Source organism: Ctenopharyngodon idella, chromosome 3 (genome assembly GCF_019924925.1).
Source record: "Ctenopharyngodon idella isolate HZGC_01 chromosome 3, HZGC01, whole genome shotgun sequence".
Classification (NCBI taxonomy): Eukaryota; Metazoa; Chordata; class Actinopteri; order Cypriniformes; family Xenocyprididae; genus Ctenopharyngodon; species Ctenopharyngodon idella.
The window spans coordinates 20196423-20216966 of NC_067222.1; the positions used below are offsets into that span (position 1 = coordinate 20196423).

Genomic DNA, 20544 nt, shown 5'->3' on the forward strand with positions numbered 1-20544 from the left:
GTCAAAAAGTAGGGTAAAATTAAGATGTTTTATTGGTGATATACAGGCAGCCAGTGCTCTAAATGAGGATATCAAGACTTTGCACAATTTGTCCTTTACTAAGTAGGTTTAGCAAATAGCATTGTGTTGCTACGTGATTTTTTTTTGACCCCACTGTGGCTGCAACAGTTTTTCAGTAGATGATTGTAACTGCTGTTTGTTGTCCACTTACTCATAAAGGATCATAGTGCATTTCTCAAGAAAAGCAAATACTGAACTGTTGGTTCAGTGACATTTGTAAATATCCTAATATTGCTTAACTTTGGAAGTCTGGGAATGGCAAACAAGCTTATTTTATTTGATTTATTATTATTTGGGGCAGACATGGCCTAATGGTTAGAGAGTCGGACTTGTAACCCGAAGTTCACGGGTTTCGGTCTCAGTCCCGGCAGGAAACAGAACAGCGCAGAACAGCGCTCTCTTCCACTCTCATTGCCCACAACTGATGTGCCCTTGAGCAAGGCTCCCTGGGCGCTATAGCAAAAATGGCTGCCCACTGGTGTGTGTGTGTGGGTGTGTGTGGGTGTGTGGGTGTGTGTGGGCGCACTTGGATGGGTGAAATGCAGAGCACAAATCTTTGATGTAAATCTTTTGGTTTGTTCCAAAAGATTTACATATAATTTAAAGTCATTTATAAAAGGTGAAAAATTTGGTTTAACTTGAGCCCACTTCTTATGTATATGGAATATGATATTCTTATGTATGGAATTTTCCTAATAAAATGTATAATATGTAGTTCTTTACATTTCAAATTTTCATTCTCTGTATAAAGTACATAAAATACACACATTTCTATCGTACACTCCAGTTTTCTATTAATATAGAATTCTAAATCTTTCCAAAATAATCTTGCATAAATAGTGTAAAAAAAACAGATGCAAAATGGTTTCTTTTCCTTGTCCACAAAATTCAAAGGTATAGGAAATACTGAGCTTAAATCTTTCCAAAACATGCTTAGCAGGATATATTCTATGAAGTATTTTGTAAGACACTTCCTTAATTTTGTTATTGATACAGAACTTATTTGAGAGTTTCCATGCTTTAACCCAAGAGATACTACCAAATAAATACCAAAAAATCTTGCAGCAGAAAAGGATACAGAACACAGAGCATTTCTTATAACCTTGCATTAACCACCAGCTTTGTGTTTTGTTACTTTCGATAAGAAACAAAGTGTCATCTTTCAAATTCTGTCAATTTAATCACGAAATTCAAACAAATTCTGTTTTGACGCTTTTTGATGTGGCGTAACAGGAATGAACATCTGAAGGTATGTTGAAAGTTACAGTACAACTTACTTAACTTTCAAATAAAAATTTCCTGATAATTTACTCACCCTCATGTCATCCAAGATGTCCATGTCCTTCTTTCTTCAGTCGAAAAGAAATTAAGGTTTTTGATGAAAACATTCCAGGATTATTCTCCTTATAGTGGACTTCAATGGCCTCCAAACGGTTGAAGATCAAAATTACAGTTTCAGTGCAGCTTCAAAGGGCTTTAAACGATACCAGACGAGGGTCTTATCTAGCAAAACGATCGGCCATTTTCTAAAAAAAAAAAAAAAATTATACACTTTATAAACACAAATGATCGCCTCTCGCAAGTGCTTCCGTCAGACCGCCTTCCGTATTCTTCGGTATTCTATATTCTTCCGTATCTATACGGAAGGTGGTCTGGCGGAAGCACTTGCGAGGCGATCATTTGTGTTTATAAAGCGAATACATTTTATTTTTTTTTTTTGAAAATTACTGATCGTTTCGCTAGATAAGACCCTTATTCCTCGTCTGGTATCATTTAAAGCCCTTTTGGAACTGTAATTTTGACATTCAACCATTTGGGGCCAACTGAAGTCCACTATAAGGAGAATAATCCTGGAATGTTTTCATCAAAAAACTTAATTTCTTTTCGACTGAAGAAAAGACATGGACATCTTGAATGACAAGAGGGTGAGTAAATTATCAGGAAATTTTTATTTGAAAGTGAACTAATCCTTTAATACTGATTTTTATGACAGTAGCTTCCTTTTGCTAATGATTTCTTCAAAATATGTGTAGATTGTCAAGTTAACAAACTGATTTAAATCTTTATTAATATCAGCCTGGAATGGTAGTGTGACATGTTAGACCTGATGTACAGATTAAGATTTCACCTTTAAATAAATATAAAGTTCATAAGATTCATCTCATATGCACTGGCTTCCTATTATGCTTATCATATTAACAAATTATAATTAGTGCTGTTTTTTCACCTCCTTTCTCCTATTCCACAATATTGCAAAATATAGGTTTTTTTATAAGGGTGGGTGGGTGGATGGGTGGAGTCTTAAATTGATAGTGTTCATGCATTTACCAACAGTGTCAAATGAGTAGAAGTCCACCTGCTTTATCAGACTATGGGGATTGCATTTATGTTCTTTCTGGCAGTTACTTTGTTCTGTCCTGTTCAAACAAGTGAGTAAAAAAACAGCTTTTCAGTCTTGATCATTAATTATCTTTAATACATTCCTTTATCTTATTCAGAAACACATTTATAAGTTTGCCATACAATTGTATATACTGCTTCTGCACCACTTCTCTGTTCTTTGTAATCTGCATTTCCCCACATATGAGAAACAACTTGTTTCCAAGCTGGTGATGAACATTCTTATTGTACTCTAAACACTGAAGTAACAGAAAAAGTGTGAGATGAATCTTTAGAGATAAAATGTAAATATGGAAAACAGTATGTAAATGATATTTGTATATTGTAGATACAGACATTGTGTGGATCTTGCATCAAAATGTTAATAAGAGCAAACTTGCCTATAACTTGAAGACGGCATGATGATAAACTGGGGAAAAAATGAATTAAAAACAATAAAACACATTAAAAACTCTGTTCCAGAAACACTCACAGAGAGTCCATCACAAGATCTTACTGGAGCTGCTCATCCTTTTAATGCTACTGAGAATGTGACTAAAGGTAAGCCCAGAGTGTATAGTCAGCAACTATTAATTGTTTACTCATCCAATGCGCTTGCGACATTTTTAACAGAAATGGCTGTAATTTTTTACATTTGGCTTTTATATTTTTACATAACTTTATATATATGATGTACATAAATTGTACAAAATTGTTCTTCTGTGATTTAGGTTTATCACACCTAATAAGCATTCATTTTTCATAAGCAGTCATATTTTAAGGCTGTATACGTCATCAAGGATGTCTTACTTAAGAAAAGTAACTAATAAAACTGACTGTTATTCCTCTTGAGGTGTAAAATACTGTAATTTCTTTCTTACTTTGCAATCTAATGGTTACTTTTCTTAAATGAGACCACCTCGATGTATACAGGCGCAAATGCGACCTCCGGAGGAACACCCTCTAAATGAGACGCAGCTCATGACTGGTTTTATCACACAGCTCCCTGAAGTGCTTGATTCTGATTGGTCAGTAGCGACATTCCGAGGTCAGTTATAGGGTGCATCTCAATCAGCTTCCTAGTTCAGTAGTCAGAGCATTTGGTGCAATAAAGTCCTCCTTGGAATTTTGCCACTGTAAACTTTGTTACATATTACACACAAAAACTAAAGACAACATGGAACAAGGAACCAAGGAAACTAAGGTTTAAATACACAGGGAGTAATAAGGGAACTAACTAGGGACTAATCAAGATCACTGAACTAAGACACAAGAAACAAACACATGGGAACAAAAAGACAACTAAACCATAATCTCATAAACTGAGGACTGATGCGAAGCCAGTGAGACTGAGGACCAAGGTGGAGTAGGGAGGAAGGCAGAGCCCCCAACAGAGCTGAAGGGGTGGAGGGATGAAACAAAGCTGACGGCCCGGAAGTCTGTGGCGTAGGCAGAGCAATGTCTGACCAAGGAGGAGCCGGAGGAATGAGGGAGCCCAGTGAAGCCAAAAGTGCAATGGTCCCAGGTGAAGTCGAGGGAGGAAGGAGCCAAGGTGGAGCCGACTAGTCGCCAAGCTGAGGTGGAGTGATGGGCTTAGTGGCTGGAAGCAGAGCCAGGAGATCTTTGGAGACACAGGAGACTTGGACCTGGGCGGGAGCAGTGGAGACAAAGGAGACTTGGAGATCGGCGGGACCAGCGGAGACAAAAGAGACTTGGAGTTGGGTGGGAGCAGTGGAGACACAGGAGACTTAAAGCTTGGTGGGACAAGCGGAGATAAAGGAGACTTGGAGCTGGGCGGGACCAGCGGAAACACGGGAGACTTCGAGCTGGGCAGGACCAGCGGAGACAAAGGAGACTTGGAGCTAGGCGGGACCAGCGGAGACACAAGAGACTTATAGCTGGGCGGGAGCAGCGGAGACACAAGAGACTTGGAGCTGGGCGGGACCAGCGGAGACACAAGAGACTTGGAGCTAGGCGGGACCATAGACTGTAAAAAAATATGGACGACGCACCTTCACTCTCTTCCATTGTAGTAAGTGAAGCCGCCAGTGTGTCTATATGGCCCTGACATCTTGAGTCTCGAGTTTGCGCATAGTGAAATTATTAATTCGGTGTGAAATAAACAGTTATGGAAATGTGTAAAAATTGAAGTTAAAGCAGTCACCTCGCGAAGATCCAGAAAAAAAGTCCGTTGGCACCTCAGTGACTACTTCACTCAGAGAAGCTGTCAACTTCAGCTGTCAATCATGACGTCACACCCCCGTTTTTATAGCATCAAATAACTAACTAAAACCCAAACTTATTTAAAGAACGAACATTTGAACTAACACCAGCGTGATAAAAACTGCCTAATATGACTGAAATTGTCTTTGGAAAAAAAATATTTGAAGTGTAATTTAATTGTTTAATTTGTCTCAAGTCCCACTGGAATACATGGAGAGGGTGGGGTTTATAACCTATACTGCTTCCAGCCACCTGGGAGCATTCGAGACGCTTTGGCGTCACTTTTCAGGACTCATGTGGCACGCTTGGACGGAACCAGCGGAGACACAGGAGACTTGGAGCTGGGCGGGACCAGCGGAGACTTGGAGCTGGGTGGGAGCAGTGGAGACACAGAAGACTTGGAACTGGGAGGGACCAGCGGAGAAAAAGGAGACTTGGAGCTGGGCGGGACAAGCAGAGACAAAGGAGACTTAAAGCTGGGTGGGACCAGCAGAGATAAAGGAGACTTGGAGCTGGGAGGGACCAGAGGAGACTTGGAGCTGGGTGGAACCAGCGGAGACAAAGGAGACTTGGAGCTGGGTAGGACCAGCGGAGACACAAGAGACTTGGAGCTGGGTTGGAGCAGTGGAGACACAGGAGACTTGGACTTGGGTGGGACCAGCAGAGACACAGGAGACTTGGACCTGGGCGGGACCAGCAGAGACACAGGAGACGTGGAGCTGGGCGGGACCAGCTGAGACACAGGAGACTTGGAGCTGGGCAGGACCAGCGGAGACAGATGAGACTTGGAGCTAGGTGGGCGCAGCGGAGACAAAGAAGACTTGGAGCTGGGCGGGAGCAGTGCAGACACAGGAGACTTGGAGCTGGGCGGAACCAGCAGAGACAAAGGCCCTGGCCCAAATGGCACCTTAAACACTCACGGCCTTCCTATGAGTCCGCACATTCGTGACGTAACGTCGCTTTGACTTTCGGGAAGAAGTCTGCCGCGGAGCTTGCACCAGTGCGGGCTCAGCTGAAGTGCGCATTGAGGGCGCATATCGGCCGCAAAGGGGGTGCTCGCGAGCACCCTTCTGAAGCCTAAAATTGACAAATGGGACACCCTACGGTCTTATGGACTTAACGGACACGTGCATGTGGCAGCCGTTGTAAGTCCACAAGACCGAAAGTGCATAGAAGTGTGCCATTTGGGACAGGGCCAAAGGAGACTTGGAGCTGGGAGGGACCAGCGGAGACTTGGAGCTGGGCGGAACCAGCGGAGACAAAGGAGACTTGGAGCTGGGTAGGACCAGCAGAGACACAAGAGACTTGGAGCTGGGCGGGACCAGCTGAGACAAAGGAGACTTGGAGCTGGGCGGGACCAGCGGAGACAAATGAGACTTGAAGCTGGGCGGGACCAGCGGAGACACAGGAGACTTGGAGCTGGGTGGGACCAGTGGAGACAAAGGGGACTTGGAGCTGGGCGGGACCAGCGGAGACACAGAAATTACAGACTTGAAATTGAGTTTAATTGAGGTCTGCACATCTTTCATGGGTGCTTCTCAGTACTCAAATTGATGCTTCCTCATTTCCTCTCTCCTTCGTCCTCCAGCATGTGACCCGGTAACCGATCAAAGTTAGCCATCTTAAGGGACATCTCAGTTCTCTAATTGCACCATGAAGAGGTGTGTAAAGAAGTGAGGAAGCTTCCAGAGCTTCCACAATTTTAAATCATTTTACCTTTGCGGTTTAAAATAAACCATTCATCTCACATATTTCAACAGGGCATCTTTTATTATTATTTCTTATGAATTTCTTAAATAACCAAACTTCAACAACATAAAGGCAGATCCCATCAAAGCAGCTGATGATGATTTAAAGTGACACGAGTGATCAAGAATATTCAAATATACAAATAAGATTTCCTTCGATTCCTTTGTCCTCATTTTCTTTCCTTGCATCCTTTCCTCAAATCATAAGAGGGGGTGGAGCTGAGATGCAAGCAAAAGAAACAAGGATGCACAAATTAGAAATGGGAAGCACCCCTGGTATATCACGCCACAGACGCGCTCTCTCTACGCAGCTGGTGCCATCTTGCCCCTTAGTTATCGAATGTATTTACTGTCCAATGATAGCCAGTATTAATAGCAGGCCTACGGTAATATTGTTGAAGTGTTTGTCTAGTTGCTAGAATGATTGTTTTGTACACTGTAATGGATTATAAGATAATAAACAGGTAAAATTTTAAAACGGTTTCTTCTCAGATCAGTATTTCATTCCCCGTCATTATTTATTAAGCGGTAGAAAGCTGTGTAAAAAGTTATACGAATGTACATTATCCCTTCAATGTCTGTCTTGTTTGAACTTGTTCGTAAACTGCTTGCTAGTAACTGTTTTTCTTCACAGAAGCTTTATGTTTCTGTTTAATGAGCTAATAAAATATTTCAACTCAAATCAACATTGCATTTATGGGCATTCTTACAAATGCTTTCATCAAAATAGTTAATTCAATTTAATCCATGACTATTATATAACAAAATAACATGCCATATTTGGAGTTTACAATAAATATTTGTTCTTTAAGATGAAATAGCATTCAAAAATCAGAGTTTTGCAAAACTGATTTAATGGAAAAGACAATACAGAGGAATTTTTGCATATCTTCAATTATGCTCATTTACGCATTAATAATTTTGTTTATGGGGTCTTCTAGAACACGTTTACATCATTTTTCTTATAATTTACATTGTTGCAGCACCTGTTTTCACAGGTGTCTGAATGCTCTGTTTTAGTTTCGGTTTCTTTAAAACCTCCCTTCCGTAAAGTGCAGTCTGCTCTGATTGGTCTACCACTTAAAGCGTGTGTCCTGGCCCTTAACATAACGAGTATCTGCACCAGAGGTTCACCCCACCGGTCTGTGACTCTATGCGGGGTGATTGGGTTATGTGGCAAACATTTTGATTTTGCAGCAGTCATCTGTGAGGGGCTGCCGCTTTACTTTCGTTTTGTTGTTTGTTTATTATTGGATTAAAGTTTACGATGAACGTCTTTCCTGAACTTTAAACCTTGGTACACAATTTTTTTAGTCTAATTCTTATCTGATGATGCACAAAACAAAAGAGACTATATACTAATGAGAATTAGAACTTTATATCTCACATCTGTGATTTTATCTCAGAACTTAAGACTATTTTTGTAACTGTGATTATTTCTCGTGATTGCGACTTTATCTCACAAACATGTGTTCATATAGATAGATATGTAATGTTCTCCTCTCTCTTACCATTAGTCACTCAAGATGAAGATGCCCCAGTCACAAGCAAGAACCAAACAGTGCAAAATAAAGGTAAAGCTCATGCTTACAATCTTAAAACTGCTGAAATTTGTGATATAATTGAATGAATCTTTTTGACTGAGATTTTAGATCCAGAGTGACATTTTCCATATGACAATGCAAATAAATTAATAAAATAAAACAACTTCAACCCTTGCTGCTAACACAATCTAACGAAAATGGCCATTAAAATGTTGTCAGTTCATATGCAAAACTCACATGCATATATGAATTGGTAAAAAATGTATGCCTTCAATGCGGCATACATTTTTTTTTTTTACATTTTGAGTCTGTGAACCTGCCTTTAACCATGAAATATGTGGGTCAAACTGACCCACAACATAATAAAGCAATAAGCCCCAAGAAGCCTTGGATTACAGTGAATTTATAACAGCTAAGGGATGTTGTTAGGCATGACACGGAGCTGTTATAAATTCACTCTAAACCACGGCTTTACAGGGTTTATTGCTTTTATAAAATGGTTACCACACAATACAAATATTAAAGACAAAAAAATTTGTATCAATGCAACTTTCATGAAGTAAAATCACTAAAAGCCTTCCTTCCGCCGGAAAAAAATAGTTCCTGACCATGAACAGCAACAGAAGTTACATTTAATACGCCATTAGATGGCGGCAAAGATTGTCTTTATGAGCGAGTCACTCGCAAAGACTTTTAAATTGAAACTTGTTGTGAACACGGAACAATAAGCAAATGACAAATGCTTTAACTAGCTCTGTCAGTGTCGGCAGGGCACGGGAAAACCCATTAAATATTAAAAGGAGAAGATCACCGCAAACATTCAAACAGATTTTTTATTATGAACATAGAACTGACCTGAAGGAAAATGCTAAATCTGAACACTCTGTCACTCGATATCTCTCTCAATACTCTTCTACCTAATGCAGTAACCTTCAATGAACAAAATTAATGGAGAACAAACATATTTTTACGTTGCTAAGAGTGGTTGCTAAGACAGACGCAGCAACATACACATTCAGTGGCGCAGTGATACTTATGTAATGCGGTCAGCTGTATGTTTTCGGGAATTTTACAACGGCTTCGAACGCGGCTCAACCAATCAGAATCAAGGGCCGGAACTGCCCGTTTCATAATATAAGGTTTATCTTACATATCATTAATATGCATTTTCTCTTGTACACTTATATACATGAAATCTTTTTATAAATTTACCTTATCTAAGTATCCAAATTGGTTTTATTATCTTGCATCCAGATAATCAAATCTGTCATAAATAGATTTATATAGTTAATATTTTGGAATCAATGTAAAAATGCTTAAAACACTTAAAGGGGACCTATTATGCAAAAAAGGTGTTTGAACACAGATGTGTGTCCACAGTGTGTGTAAACAACCGGCCTATAATGGTAAAAATCAAGCGTGCCACACGAGTCCTCCCAAAGCATCTCGATCGCCCCCAGGTGGCTGGAAGCAGTATAGGTCATAAACCCCGCCCTCACGAAATGTGTAATGGGACTCGAGACAAACTAAACAATCAATTTACACTTCAAACATTTTTTTTTCCAAAGACGGCTTCTGTCATTTTAGGCAGTTTTTGGTGTTAGTTCAAGTGTTCGCTCTTTAAGTTTGGTTTTAGTTAGTTATTTGATGTTATAAAACAGGAGTGAGACATCATGATTGACAGCTTCTCTGAGTGAAGTAGTCACTGAGGCGCCAACTGTCTTTTTTTCTGGATCTTCGCAAGGAGAATGGAGCTTTAACTTTAATTTCTACATTTCCATAACTGTTTATTTCACACCGACATAATGAGTTGTTCTGAGTTTGGGCGGGACCTTGATATCGTGGCTCAACTTCGTGCTCACTACGCCGCAGACGCGGGCTCCAAGTTCACAGTGCGCAGACTCGAAGCTCAAGATGTCAGCGCCATATTGGCACACTGGCGGCTTCACTTACTACAACAGAAGACAGCGAAGGTGTGTCGTCCATATTTTTTCACTATGGTAAAAATCCACCCATACTTTTTTTTATAATCCCCATGTATCATTTTTAATCTCTCAGAACACCCTGTTTTATATTTCCCCCTACTTACGTAAGAGTAGGGAAACCCCGCCCATGACTGGTGACGATCTGCTCTGTTAGCATAGACACACCCCCTGGGTGAGAAGCAAAAAATTACAAATGTTCTGTTGTTGGATGTACCAATGAACATACAAGGCTCTGTAGACTCCCGCCATCTGAATCACTGAGGACACCGGTAACACTTTAGAATAGGGAACATGTATTCACTATTAACCACGACTTTTCACTCAATAAACTCCTAATTTACTGCTTATTAATAGTTAGTAAGGTAGTTGTTAAGTTTAGGTATTGGGTAGGATTAAGAATGTAGAATAAGGTCATGCAGAATAAGGCATTAATATGTGCTTAATAATTACTAATAAACAGCCAATATTCTAGTAATATGCATGCTAATAAGCAACTAGTTAAAAGACCCTAAAATAAAGTGTTACCAGGACACCTTGGTTGAAGTTATTACTCAAGAATGGATCAGTAGCCTACAAATCGTTCGTGATTCTCTCCGGAGCGATACTGGTCACGGCAGAAACGAGGCTGACTCCAACTTCTTATTCGCAGCTTCTTATTGACGCTATCCGGTGTTCTGAAATATTCGGCGTCTGAGATTTTCGGTGACACTGGGTGGAGCTTACATGAATATTCACGAGTTTCCTGTTTTGTATTAAAGCGAGTGTTAGTGCACGCTCTTCGGCTTACATTAAAGGTAATTAGCCTATGTTTCAGCGTTAAACGAAGTCAAGCTTATATTCTAACTGTTATTGATGCACAATATTTTATATATAGGCCTAAGCTATATTGTGTTATGTTGTGTCATGTTTGATATGAACACAGACAATGGCTGTGTCCGAAATCGCTCCCTATACCCTTAAATAGGGCACTAATTGAGGGGACAGCCATTTGTAGTGGTGTCCGAAACCATAGTGCACTCATTCAATCCCACAATGCACCGCAATAACGAGTGTACAGCCGATGCACGCTCAACGGCTTGAGAATACCCATAATGCACGGTGAGAGTCGCGCGCCGAATGAATTCCCGCGTCTCGCCAGGAGATGGCGCCCGCAGCTAAATCAATCATCCATTCATTTTCCAAACCGCGCTGGTACAACATAGTATAAATTCCTTTTTAATTAATCATTAAATCGTTTAATTAAGGTTTGTACATGCTAGTTTTCATGGTAGAGTTCAACATAAATATTCATTACTACTGGAGCTGCCAGTTTGCTACGTTTCAAATTATTATTATACAGTAAGCACAAACTATGCGAAATCGGCAGCCCTTCCGGCGCACTCAGTGTCCGAATTCACTCACTCGTTTCATTCACTCCTTCAAGTGGACTATATTAGTGAAGTAATGTAGGGAATAGTGAATGTAGGGGGCGATTTCGGACACAGCAAATGATTTGCCAGAGGTGTCGTTGCGATTCGCTAAACGAGCCAATAGCATTTTAAGTAGCTACCTATTAAGTAAATAGCTAAATGCTGTCATGTTATCTTGCTTTCAGATGCCTGGTGTTTGTGAACACAGTCGTGTGAGACGCTTCTGGGAGGGAATTATATCGAACCATTTTAACTACATTTTAACTTGCTCAGGCATTACAGAATGACCAAAACAGCATTTTAGGTACTGTGCAACGAGATCGGTCCACTGGTTGGTTGGTCCAGTTATGCATCCCATCGCAAAGTCACATGTCCTTTTTGATGCGCATCAAGGAATTTATATGGTAAAAGTGTTTCCATCGTAGTTTATGCGCATGTTTTCGTATCGCTTTAAAACTTTATCCTACTCATTTTAGAATTTATGTGCATCTTGGCGTTTCCATTCAGCGTTTTTTTTTTATGCGATATCCCAAAATGCGCATATAAATAGGTGGCTGGAAACATAGCTAGTGAGGACTTTTCCTCCTCTTTTCAGAACTCCACCACTGAAGTATTACATACTTTTGCCAACATATGTCTTGATTCTCAGTTGGTTTTTGTTTTATTTTTTCTTTGATCAGTGGTCAGGACCTGCGAACTCACTGAGTTCAGCTGCGGTGATAAACGCGAAACATGTCTGCCTATGATATGGAGGTGTGATGGTAACGAGGACTGTCCGAATAATGCGGATGAGGAAGGCTGTGGTGAGTCTTTTTAAATCTATAGTTTAATGCACAGCTAGCCATGGGTTATTCCGCTTTTACCATGGTCGTTTGCCAGCTTTGACAAGATGAAGCTGTTATTGGTGTTTGCAGTGCAATAATTGACTGGTAGGGTAAAAATGATGGTACATTTTCATCAGTTACGGTTTGTTAGATCTAGCATTCTGCCCACTTTAAAACAGATACAGGGATAAAGTAGTGCGGTAAGATTAAATTTATTTGAATGAATGAATTATAGCATTTATTTGAATGAATTATTGAGAGAGGGAGAGAGAGGAAGATTAGAGATGCGTGTGTGAATTACCTGTGTCCAAGCAACATCTTTCTACTAATAGTGAAACTGTGAGTTTCAAAAACACTGATGTAAGCTTCAATGAAAGCAGCACATTAATACAGAACAGTGATTAAAAAGTGACTGGAACTATCTGCGCACTAAACTGTTTTAATGCACACCTTCCAGCCAATCAGAATCGAGTATTCAGACACGCAGACCATGGTATAAGTATGTGTATGTATCTATCTATTTATGTGTGTACAATTTATTTTCACAAAGTGAGGACTTTGCCTAACTTTTCAGAACTCCACCACTGAAGTATTACTTCTGCCGACAGATGTCATGATTCTCTGTTTGTTTTTGTTTTAGTATTTGTATAATTTTTGCTTTGATCAGCAGTCAAGACCTGTGGATCCAATCAGTTCAGCTGTGATGATAAACGTAAAACGTGTCTGCCTATGATATGGAGGTGTGATGGTGACGAGGACTGTTCGAATGGTGCGGATGAGAAAGGCTGTGGTGAGTCTCTTTAAATCTCATCTACAAACTACAAACTTTATGTACTGCAGGTATGTAAACCCAGACAGATTGAAAGTGATCGCTGTAAGCTGGCGTGCAGAGGGCCTCTGAAATTCAGCTAAGTGATCGATCTCTCGTTATGAGTTTTAATGAATAAATATAGTAATTACAGTTCAAATAATAAAAACACAAGGCTTGGACCACAATAACAGAGTTGCTAGGTAACGTTCCCCAGGTCAAAAAAGTACACTAAAATACACTTTATTGCAGTACATTTACAGGGCTTAAAGTTTTCCGGTGATGTGCCGAATTCTGGAGAGTAAATTTACGAAGCCTGGGGAAAGTGTCCTAATTGATAAAGGACTTAAAAATAAATGGCGCTGGGCGTGGATAGAAGAAATAGGCAGAGAGGGGCATCTTTCTACTAATAGTGAAACTGTGAGTTTCAAAAACACTGATGTAAGCTTCAATGAAAGCAGCACATTAATATAGAACAGTGATTAAAAAGTGACTGGAACTATCTGCACACTAAACTGTTTTAATGCACACCTTCCAGCCAATCAGAATCGAGTATTCAGACACGCAGACCATGGTATAAGTATGTGTATGTATCTATCTATTTATGTGTGTACAATTTATTTTCACAAAGTGAGGACTTTGCCTAACTTTTCAGAACTCCACCACTGAAGTATTACTTCTGCCGACAGATGTCATGATTCTCTGTTTGTTTTTGTTTTAGTATTTGTATAATTTTTGCTTTGATCAGCAGTCAAGACCTGTGGATCCAATCAGTTCAGCTGTGATGATAAACGTAAAACGTGTCTGCCTATGAGATGGAGGTGTGATGGTGACGAGGACTGTTCAAATGGTGCAGATGAGGAAGGCTGTGGTGAGTCTCTTTAAATCTCATCTACAAACTACAAACTTTATGTACTGCAAGTATGTAAACCCAGATAGATTGAAAGTGATCGCTGTAAGCTGGTCCTGCAGAGGGCCTCAGAAATTCAGCTAAGTGATCGATCTCTCGTTATGAGTTTAATGAATAAATATAGTAATTACAGTTCAAATAATAAAAACACAAGGCTTGGACCACAATAACAGAGTTGCTAGGTAACGTTCCCCAGGTCAAAAAAGTACACTAAAATACACTTTATTGCAGTACATTTACAGGGCTTAAAGTTTTCCGGTGATGTGCCGAATTCTGGAGAGTAAATTTACGAAGCCTGGGGAAGATGTCCTAATTGATAAAGGACTTAAAAATAAATGGCGCTGGGCGTGGATAGAAGAAATAGGCAGAGATGGCAAGCCTTTTGGTAGCTGGTGTAAGAAATTAGTTTTTTTTAATTGCTTTGGTGCAATTTTCACAAGCAATTGGTAAATTTTCAAAACTCTTGGTACTAATATCACAACAGATCATCAAAAGTGCATTTTTTTCAAACATTTCAGCATATTTTCAATTGTTTGATAAGAGTCCTGGCTTGAAGACATCTACATGCCAATATTCAGTTAGTCATAGCGCCATGCTTTACACTGTAATTCACTCCCTGAAACACATTTAAATATGCCATGAAGTACCAAACATGCTAGAAACATGTTAAATCATGCAACACTTGGCTAAGTGCTGATGTATGCGATTAACGCCACAAAATAGGAAGTTGTTGTAACTCAAGCATACAATGTCCGATCTGCCTCAGATTTCATGTTTGATAAGTGCCCTGACCTGAAGACATCTACACGTAAAAATTTAGTTATAGTCATATCGCCACCAGCTAGTAGGAGGAAGTGTGGCAAATACAAATGACTGAAGTAGTCCTCCTATATTTACCTACTTAAATGCATATTTCCCATCTGTTTTCCTAAAGCCACCGAGTGGCGGTGGCACGGGTGCGAGGGCCCTTTCATCGGTGCTTGCAGCTTTAATTTACCATTATTTCTTTGGAGCAAAACAATTTTAGATATTTCAGAAATGTCATGTTTTAGATTGTAGGTCATCTTGTACTCTGTCAAGGACAAAGCTAACCAGCAAAACTTGTTATCAGAAGCATCCTAAATGTTACATGTGTTTGCCCCATATTGTAGTGAGTAACCTTTCTTGGTATTGCTGTTTCAAATAGCCCACCATAATCTGTAGTCTGAGCCTGTCAAGGGCTAATGACAATGGCAAATACGTTACAAGTTAGTTTCAAGGAAAATAATTTTCAAATAATGCTCATCTTTTTTTTTTCTTTTCTTTTTTTTGCCAAATAACCCTGCGTATGTGTCCGCCCCTGCAACCCGGCCCCAGAAAAAAGTTCAGGCTCAGGATTTTTTTTTGTTTGTTTTTGTTTTTTGCTTTAACACATGCACTTAGTACACTTCCATAATGTACTTAAAGTGCTCTATTTTCATGCACTAATTTTGTACTTAATATACTAAAAATTCTTCTTTAGTACTTCTTAAGATAATCTTAAGAACATCTAAGTGTACTCAACTGTGCTATTTTGAGACACCATGAATATGAACTAAAATGTGCTTTTAACATACTATCTCTGTATTAATTTTTTTTATTTGTAGTACACTTGAACCCATCTTTCATATTTATACATTAATATAAAATGTATTGTAACTATGTTAATAATCCATATGTTTTCCTCCTCTTTTCAGAACTCCACCACTGAAGTATCACTTCTGCCGACAGATGTCATGATTGTTTTTGTTTTATTTTTTCTTTAACCAGCAGCCAAGATCTGTGGATTCACTGAGTTCAGCTGTGATGATAAACACAAAAGGTGTCTGCCTATGAGATGGAGGTGTGATGGTGACAAGGACTGTTTGAATGGTGCAGATGAGGAAGGCTGTGGTGAGTCTCTTTAAATCTCATCTTTCTGTTGCAATAGATGCAAACTTTATGTAAGTATGTAAACCCAGATAGATTGAAAGCAATCGCTGTAAGCTGGTCCTGCAGAGGGCCTCTGAAAATCAGCTAAGTGATCGATCTCTCCTTATTTTAAGTTTTTGCTGAAAACATTTGTGTATTCAAGAAAGACAGTGCAGCCAAATCAGTTGAATATGAATATAAATTAATAAATATAGTAATTACAATGCAAACAAAAAAAAACACAAGGCTTGGACCACAATAACAGAGTTGCTAGGTAACGTTCTCCTCTCTTTTGATAACATTAGTCACTCAAGATGAAGATGCCCCAGTCACAAACAAGAATCAAACAGAAAAGTGAAGGTAAAGCTCAAGCTTACAATCTTACAACCACGAGTCATATCTCACTAAGTTAACTAACATGCAGTAGCAAAAGCATTCTGCCAGAGAATTTTTACAACAAACATATTGTTTCTGTCACCCCCTAATGTTGCTATTTTTTTATTTTTTAATTAAGATGATTTGGGCAGCACCCAGGTGACACCTGTCCTGCAGCAAGTGGCTCGGACACTGAGACACAGAAAGACCCTCCAACCAGCATTACCATGAATCATATACTGGAAAAACAATATGAAGTACTGACACTGGAAAAGACCAAACTAAGTTTAGAAATACAGAAACTGAAATTAGAAAAAACTAAACTGAAGTTGAAAAACACAAACCAACACATTCTCACCTGTTATCCTATTTCTTCTGGAATTTAAATCTCGGCAGTTTCACAACCAGAAGCTGCACAATATTGTGCCATCAATGATTCTTACTGTGAGTGATGACACCCTGACCGTGACAAGATGGCGGGCGTGCCGCCGTGTCTGGAGCGGTGGAATAAGGCATCTACGTATACATATCTATGGCTAAAACAGCTAGAACAGCTAAATTGTAAACCCCTTAGCTGCTCTAAATTCACAGTAAATCATGGCTTCTTGGGGCTTATTGCTTTATTATAAATGTGTGAACTAATTTACATTGTGTATATGTATTTGCAAACAGCAGTTCACACATTCATAACCTAATTCCGATTCTCAAAATAAGATTAGCAAAACAGTTCATAAATGCGAATGCTTGTTTCTACATGTACATCAGACGCAACATCAGGGAACATCAGGCCTAGTTTTACCCCACATGAGCATTACATTGTCTATTGAATGTGTTTCTTAGTTTCACTGCGTTACTGTAAAGCATATCTGCAGAGAGTAATGCTAATCTAAATTAAAATATGCCTTTACAGTAATTATACAAAAAAAGTTCAGTTTTTCTGCTTTTCATGTTAAGTTGTATAGCCAAAAAGAAACATGGTTGCAAATTAACAACTAATTAAATTAGCCCTTTCATTATTTTTGACCTCTGGGTGTCACTAAAACATAAAAGCTTTCAAAAAAATGTTTTTTGAAATCTTTTTGAAATCTTTTTTGTTTAGACTTTTTCTCATTTAAAAAAGTGCAGTTTGATACTGCACTTTTAATGCATTCCATTCACAAAAATGTCCTAAATTCACAGGTTTAAAATAGTCTTTCAGATTTATTGATTTTTGTTTCATTGGAAATGTTCTATATATATATGTGAAATGTCCTCTAGTCTAAAATATTAAATAGCAACATATTTGAAGTCACTTAAAGTAATCAAGTCTTCAAAATGTTATAACAAACTACAGAGTAAAATACCTCTAACATACTTCCCTAAGCACTTTCCCTCAGGGCAATCCCAGTCGCCATTTTGAAGTGTGTTCCACTTAGTTTAGTGGACTAGGGAAGATAATACGGACAGACCCTCGTCCCCTCGATTTTGACAGAGGGAGCGAGTGTACTCTGATGTACACTTTAAGCAGCTCTATATCCCACAGTTCAACTTGATATGTACGAGTTCCGCCAGTAGTGGGCACTCGTGCAACGCAGAGCCATAGAAAGAGAAGTTAGCGAGCGAGGGGCATAAAAATTTGGAGTGGACCGCAACTGGTGTGCTTTTTGCATTTATTGTGCATGGTTTCTTTTTTTAACACAAGGTGGTGCTGTTAGTCAAAACTAAAAAAAGTCTGACCTCATCAGGAACACACTGAACTGCTGGAAACCTAAATGTTTACAGTCTTCTGATAATGTTTCAGTGTCTATTGAAACAGTTAGATGGAGGCTCAATAACATCTTTTTAACAAGGTGAAATTTCAGCTTTTCCTTCCTTAATTGAATGTATAAGTTAACACAGATGTTTCCTGTGGCTAAAACTTTATAATTTCACTTTTATCTGATTAATATTGTATTAGTGACTATTTGAAGAGTTCAGATGCAAAAGCCTCTAAGTGCCATCTGAAAATTTCTTCTAAAATGAACATTTTTATCAAGCTTGTATGTTTAGGTTCAGTAATTTCACTTTAATGGCATTTAATAGGTACTTTTCATTGCCATTAAAGTTAAATAACTTAACATAAACATAAGAGCTTGATAAAAATGTTCATTTTAGAAGAAAATTTCAGACGGCACTTAGAGGCTTTTGCATCTGAACTCTTCATTTTTTTCCCATATTTTTTAAGAAACAATCTTACAACATTGTGCACACCTTTTAACTGTCTTTATGCTTTGACACACCTTAATCTCTCCCGAAGTAACGAACTCTCTTTGAGTCAAATGATTACTGGATTGGCCTGTTTATGTGTTTAATGAAGATATCAGATACATTGTGAACCTCTTGGCACATCTCCAACGATACACTGTTGTACACTGTGAAGACCAAGAAACATTCCACGCAAATCTGTGATATGACACTTGAAAAATACCAGTAAAGACAAGAGCAAAGCAAAATATGGCTTGGAGCGAAGTGAAGACCAAGTTTCACAGAATGAGAAAATATGAGAAAAACACACACACACACGTTTGTTTTTGTGAATTGTGGGGACATTCCATAGGCGTATACTGTACAAACCGTATTTTCTATCCCCCTACACCAACCCTACCCCTAAACCTACCCATCACCGGAAACTGTGCACATTTTTACTTTCTCATAAAAACTCATTCTGTATGATTTATAAGCCTTTTGAAAAATGGGGACATGGGGTCATGTCCTCATAATTCACCCTCTCCTTGTAATACCCATGTCATACCCATGTCATTATACAAATTTGTGTCCTGATATGTCACGAAAACACACACACACACAGAGTAACTCTACCCAAAACTGGCTGAACTCCAAAAATAAGTAGCTAGACAGGAAGATCCATAATGGAAACAGTTGAGAGGCCTATGGAAACCCTGAAGGAGTTACAGTAGCTGTCTGTCTGTCTATCTGTCCATCTCTATCTATCTATCTATCTATCTGTCTGTCTGTCTCTCTGTCCATCCGTCTCTATCTATCTGTCTGTCTGTCCATCCGTCTCTATCTTTCTGTCCATCCGTCCGTCCGTACATCTCTGTCTGTCTGTCTGTCTTTCTGTCCGTCCGTCCGTCCGTCCATCTCTATCTATCTGTCTGTCTGTCTGTCTGTCTCTCCGTCCATCTCTGTCTATCTATCTATCTATCTATCTATCTATCTCTCTGTCCATCTCTGTCTGTCTGTCTATCTGTCTGTCGGTCTGTCTCTCCGTCCGTCTCTGTCTGTCTGTCTGTCTGTCTGTCTCTCTGTCCATCCGTCTCTCTATCTGTCTGTCTGTCTGTCCATCAGTATATATGTCTGTCTATCTATCTATCTATCTATCTCTCTTTCTGTCTCTCTGTCCGTCCGTCCATCTCTGTCTGTCTGTCTTTCTGTCCGTCCGTCCATCTCTATCTATCTATCTGTCTGTCTGTCTCTCTGTCCATCTCTATCTATCTATCCATCTATCTATCTATCTATCTGTCTCTCTGTCCGTCCGTCTTTATCTATCTGTCGGACTGTCTCTCCATCCGTCTCTGTCTGTCTGTCTGTCTGTCTCTATCTATCTATCTATCTATCTATCTATCTATCTGTCTGTCTGTCTGTCTGTCTGTCTGTCTCTCCGTCCATCTCTATCTATCTATCTGTCTGTCTCTCTGTCCGTCCATCTTTATCTATCTGTCTGACTGTCTCTCCATCCGTCTCTGTCTGTCTGTCTGTCTGTCTTCAGTTATTTATGAAATGACAGTGGGAAGAATTCTTGTAGCTGGATTTGCCCATGGGCATTTTGGTGAAACAGACAACAAAAGGCACATTATGTGTTCAGTTATACACTCATTTTTAATTGTAATTGATTTCGTAATATCTGTATTTTATTCTTTGTCATTATAGATTGCTTTGTGTTCAGGAATGTGAACGGTTCTCAATCAAATACTTCATGATTTCATGTTGTAACAATAGAATGTGCTAAAGCTAAAAGGAGGTGAATACATTGTATTTGTACTCTACATGTGACTGATCGAGGTCAAAGTGTATGTTTGCGCATGCTAACTAAATAGCCTGATTTGCTCAAAGACCATCTGTTACTCACAGCGCAAGATCTGGTGATAATAAGGTGTGGCAAATTAACTTATCAGTTCAACACTTCCCCCTCAATACCTGTGACACAAAAACATGTCCAGGTCACATTTCATCCCTAAATTAGAAGAAAGAAATAATACTATTTTGAATGAAAAAACAGCCCATTTTGAGAGTTGTGGGAGAAAAGTGCTTAATTGTCATGAATATTGCAATGGTCCATAAAAAGGACTAATTATCTTTATGCAGAAGTAT

General features: G+C 39.1%; 1 protein-coding gene across 1 annotated transcript; it reads left to right on the top strand.

The window, feature by feature from the left end:
• The first annotated feature begins 2346 nt into the window (after positions 1-2346).
• LOC127508084 (low-density lipoprotein receptor 1-like) lies at positions 2347-17210 on the top strand. Its single transcript, XM_051885676.1, has 9 exons — positions 2347-2489; positions 2923-3000; positions 7928-7984; positions 12029-12151; positions 12840-12962; positions 13729-13851; positions 15679-15801; positions 16125-16179; positions 16334-17210. Exons 1-8 carry the CDS (start codon positions 2432-2434, stop codon positions 16175-16177), a joined length of 738 nt encoding a protein of 245 aa, XP_051741636.1. The 5' UTR covers positions 2347-2431; the 3' UTR covers positions 16178-16179; positions 16334-17210.
• Positions 17211-20544: the final 3334 nt, after the last annotated feature.

Coding starts and splice junctions, on each gene's coding strand:
- LOC127508084 (XM_051885676.1), top strand. CDS start 2,432: ATGGGGATTGCATTTATGTTCTTTCTGGCAGTTACTTTGTTCTGTCCT. Junction 13,852..15,678: donor TGCAGATGAGGAAGGCTGTG/GTGAGTCTCTTT, acceptor TTCTTTAACCAG/CAGCCAAGATCTGTGGATTC. Junction 15,802..16,124: donor TGCAGATGAGGAAGGCTGTG/GTGAGTCTCTTT, acceptor TGATAACATTAG/TCACTCAAGATGAAGATGCC.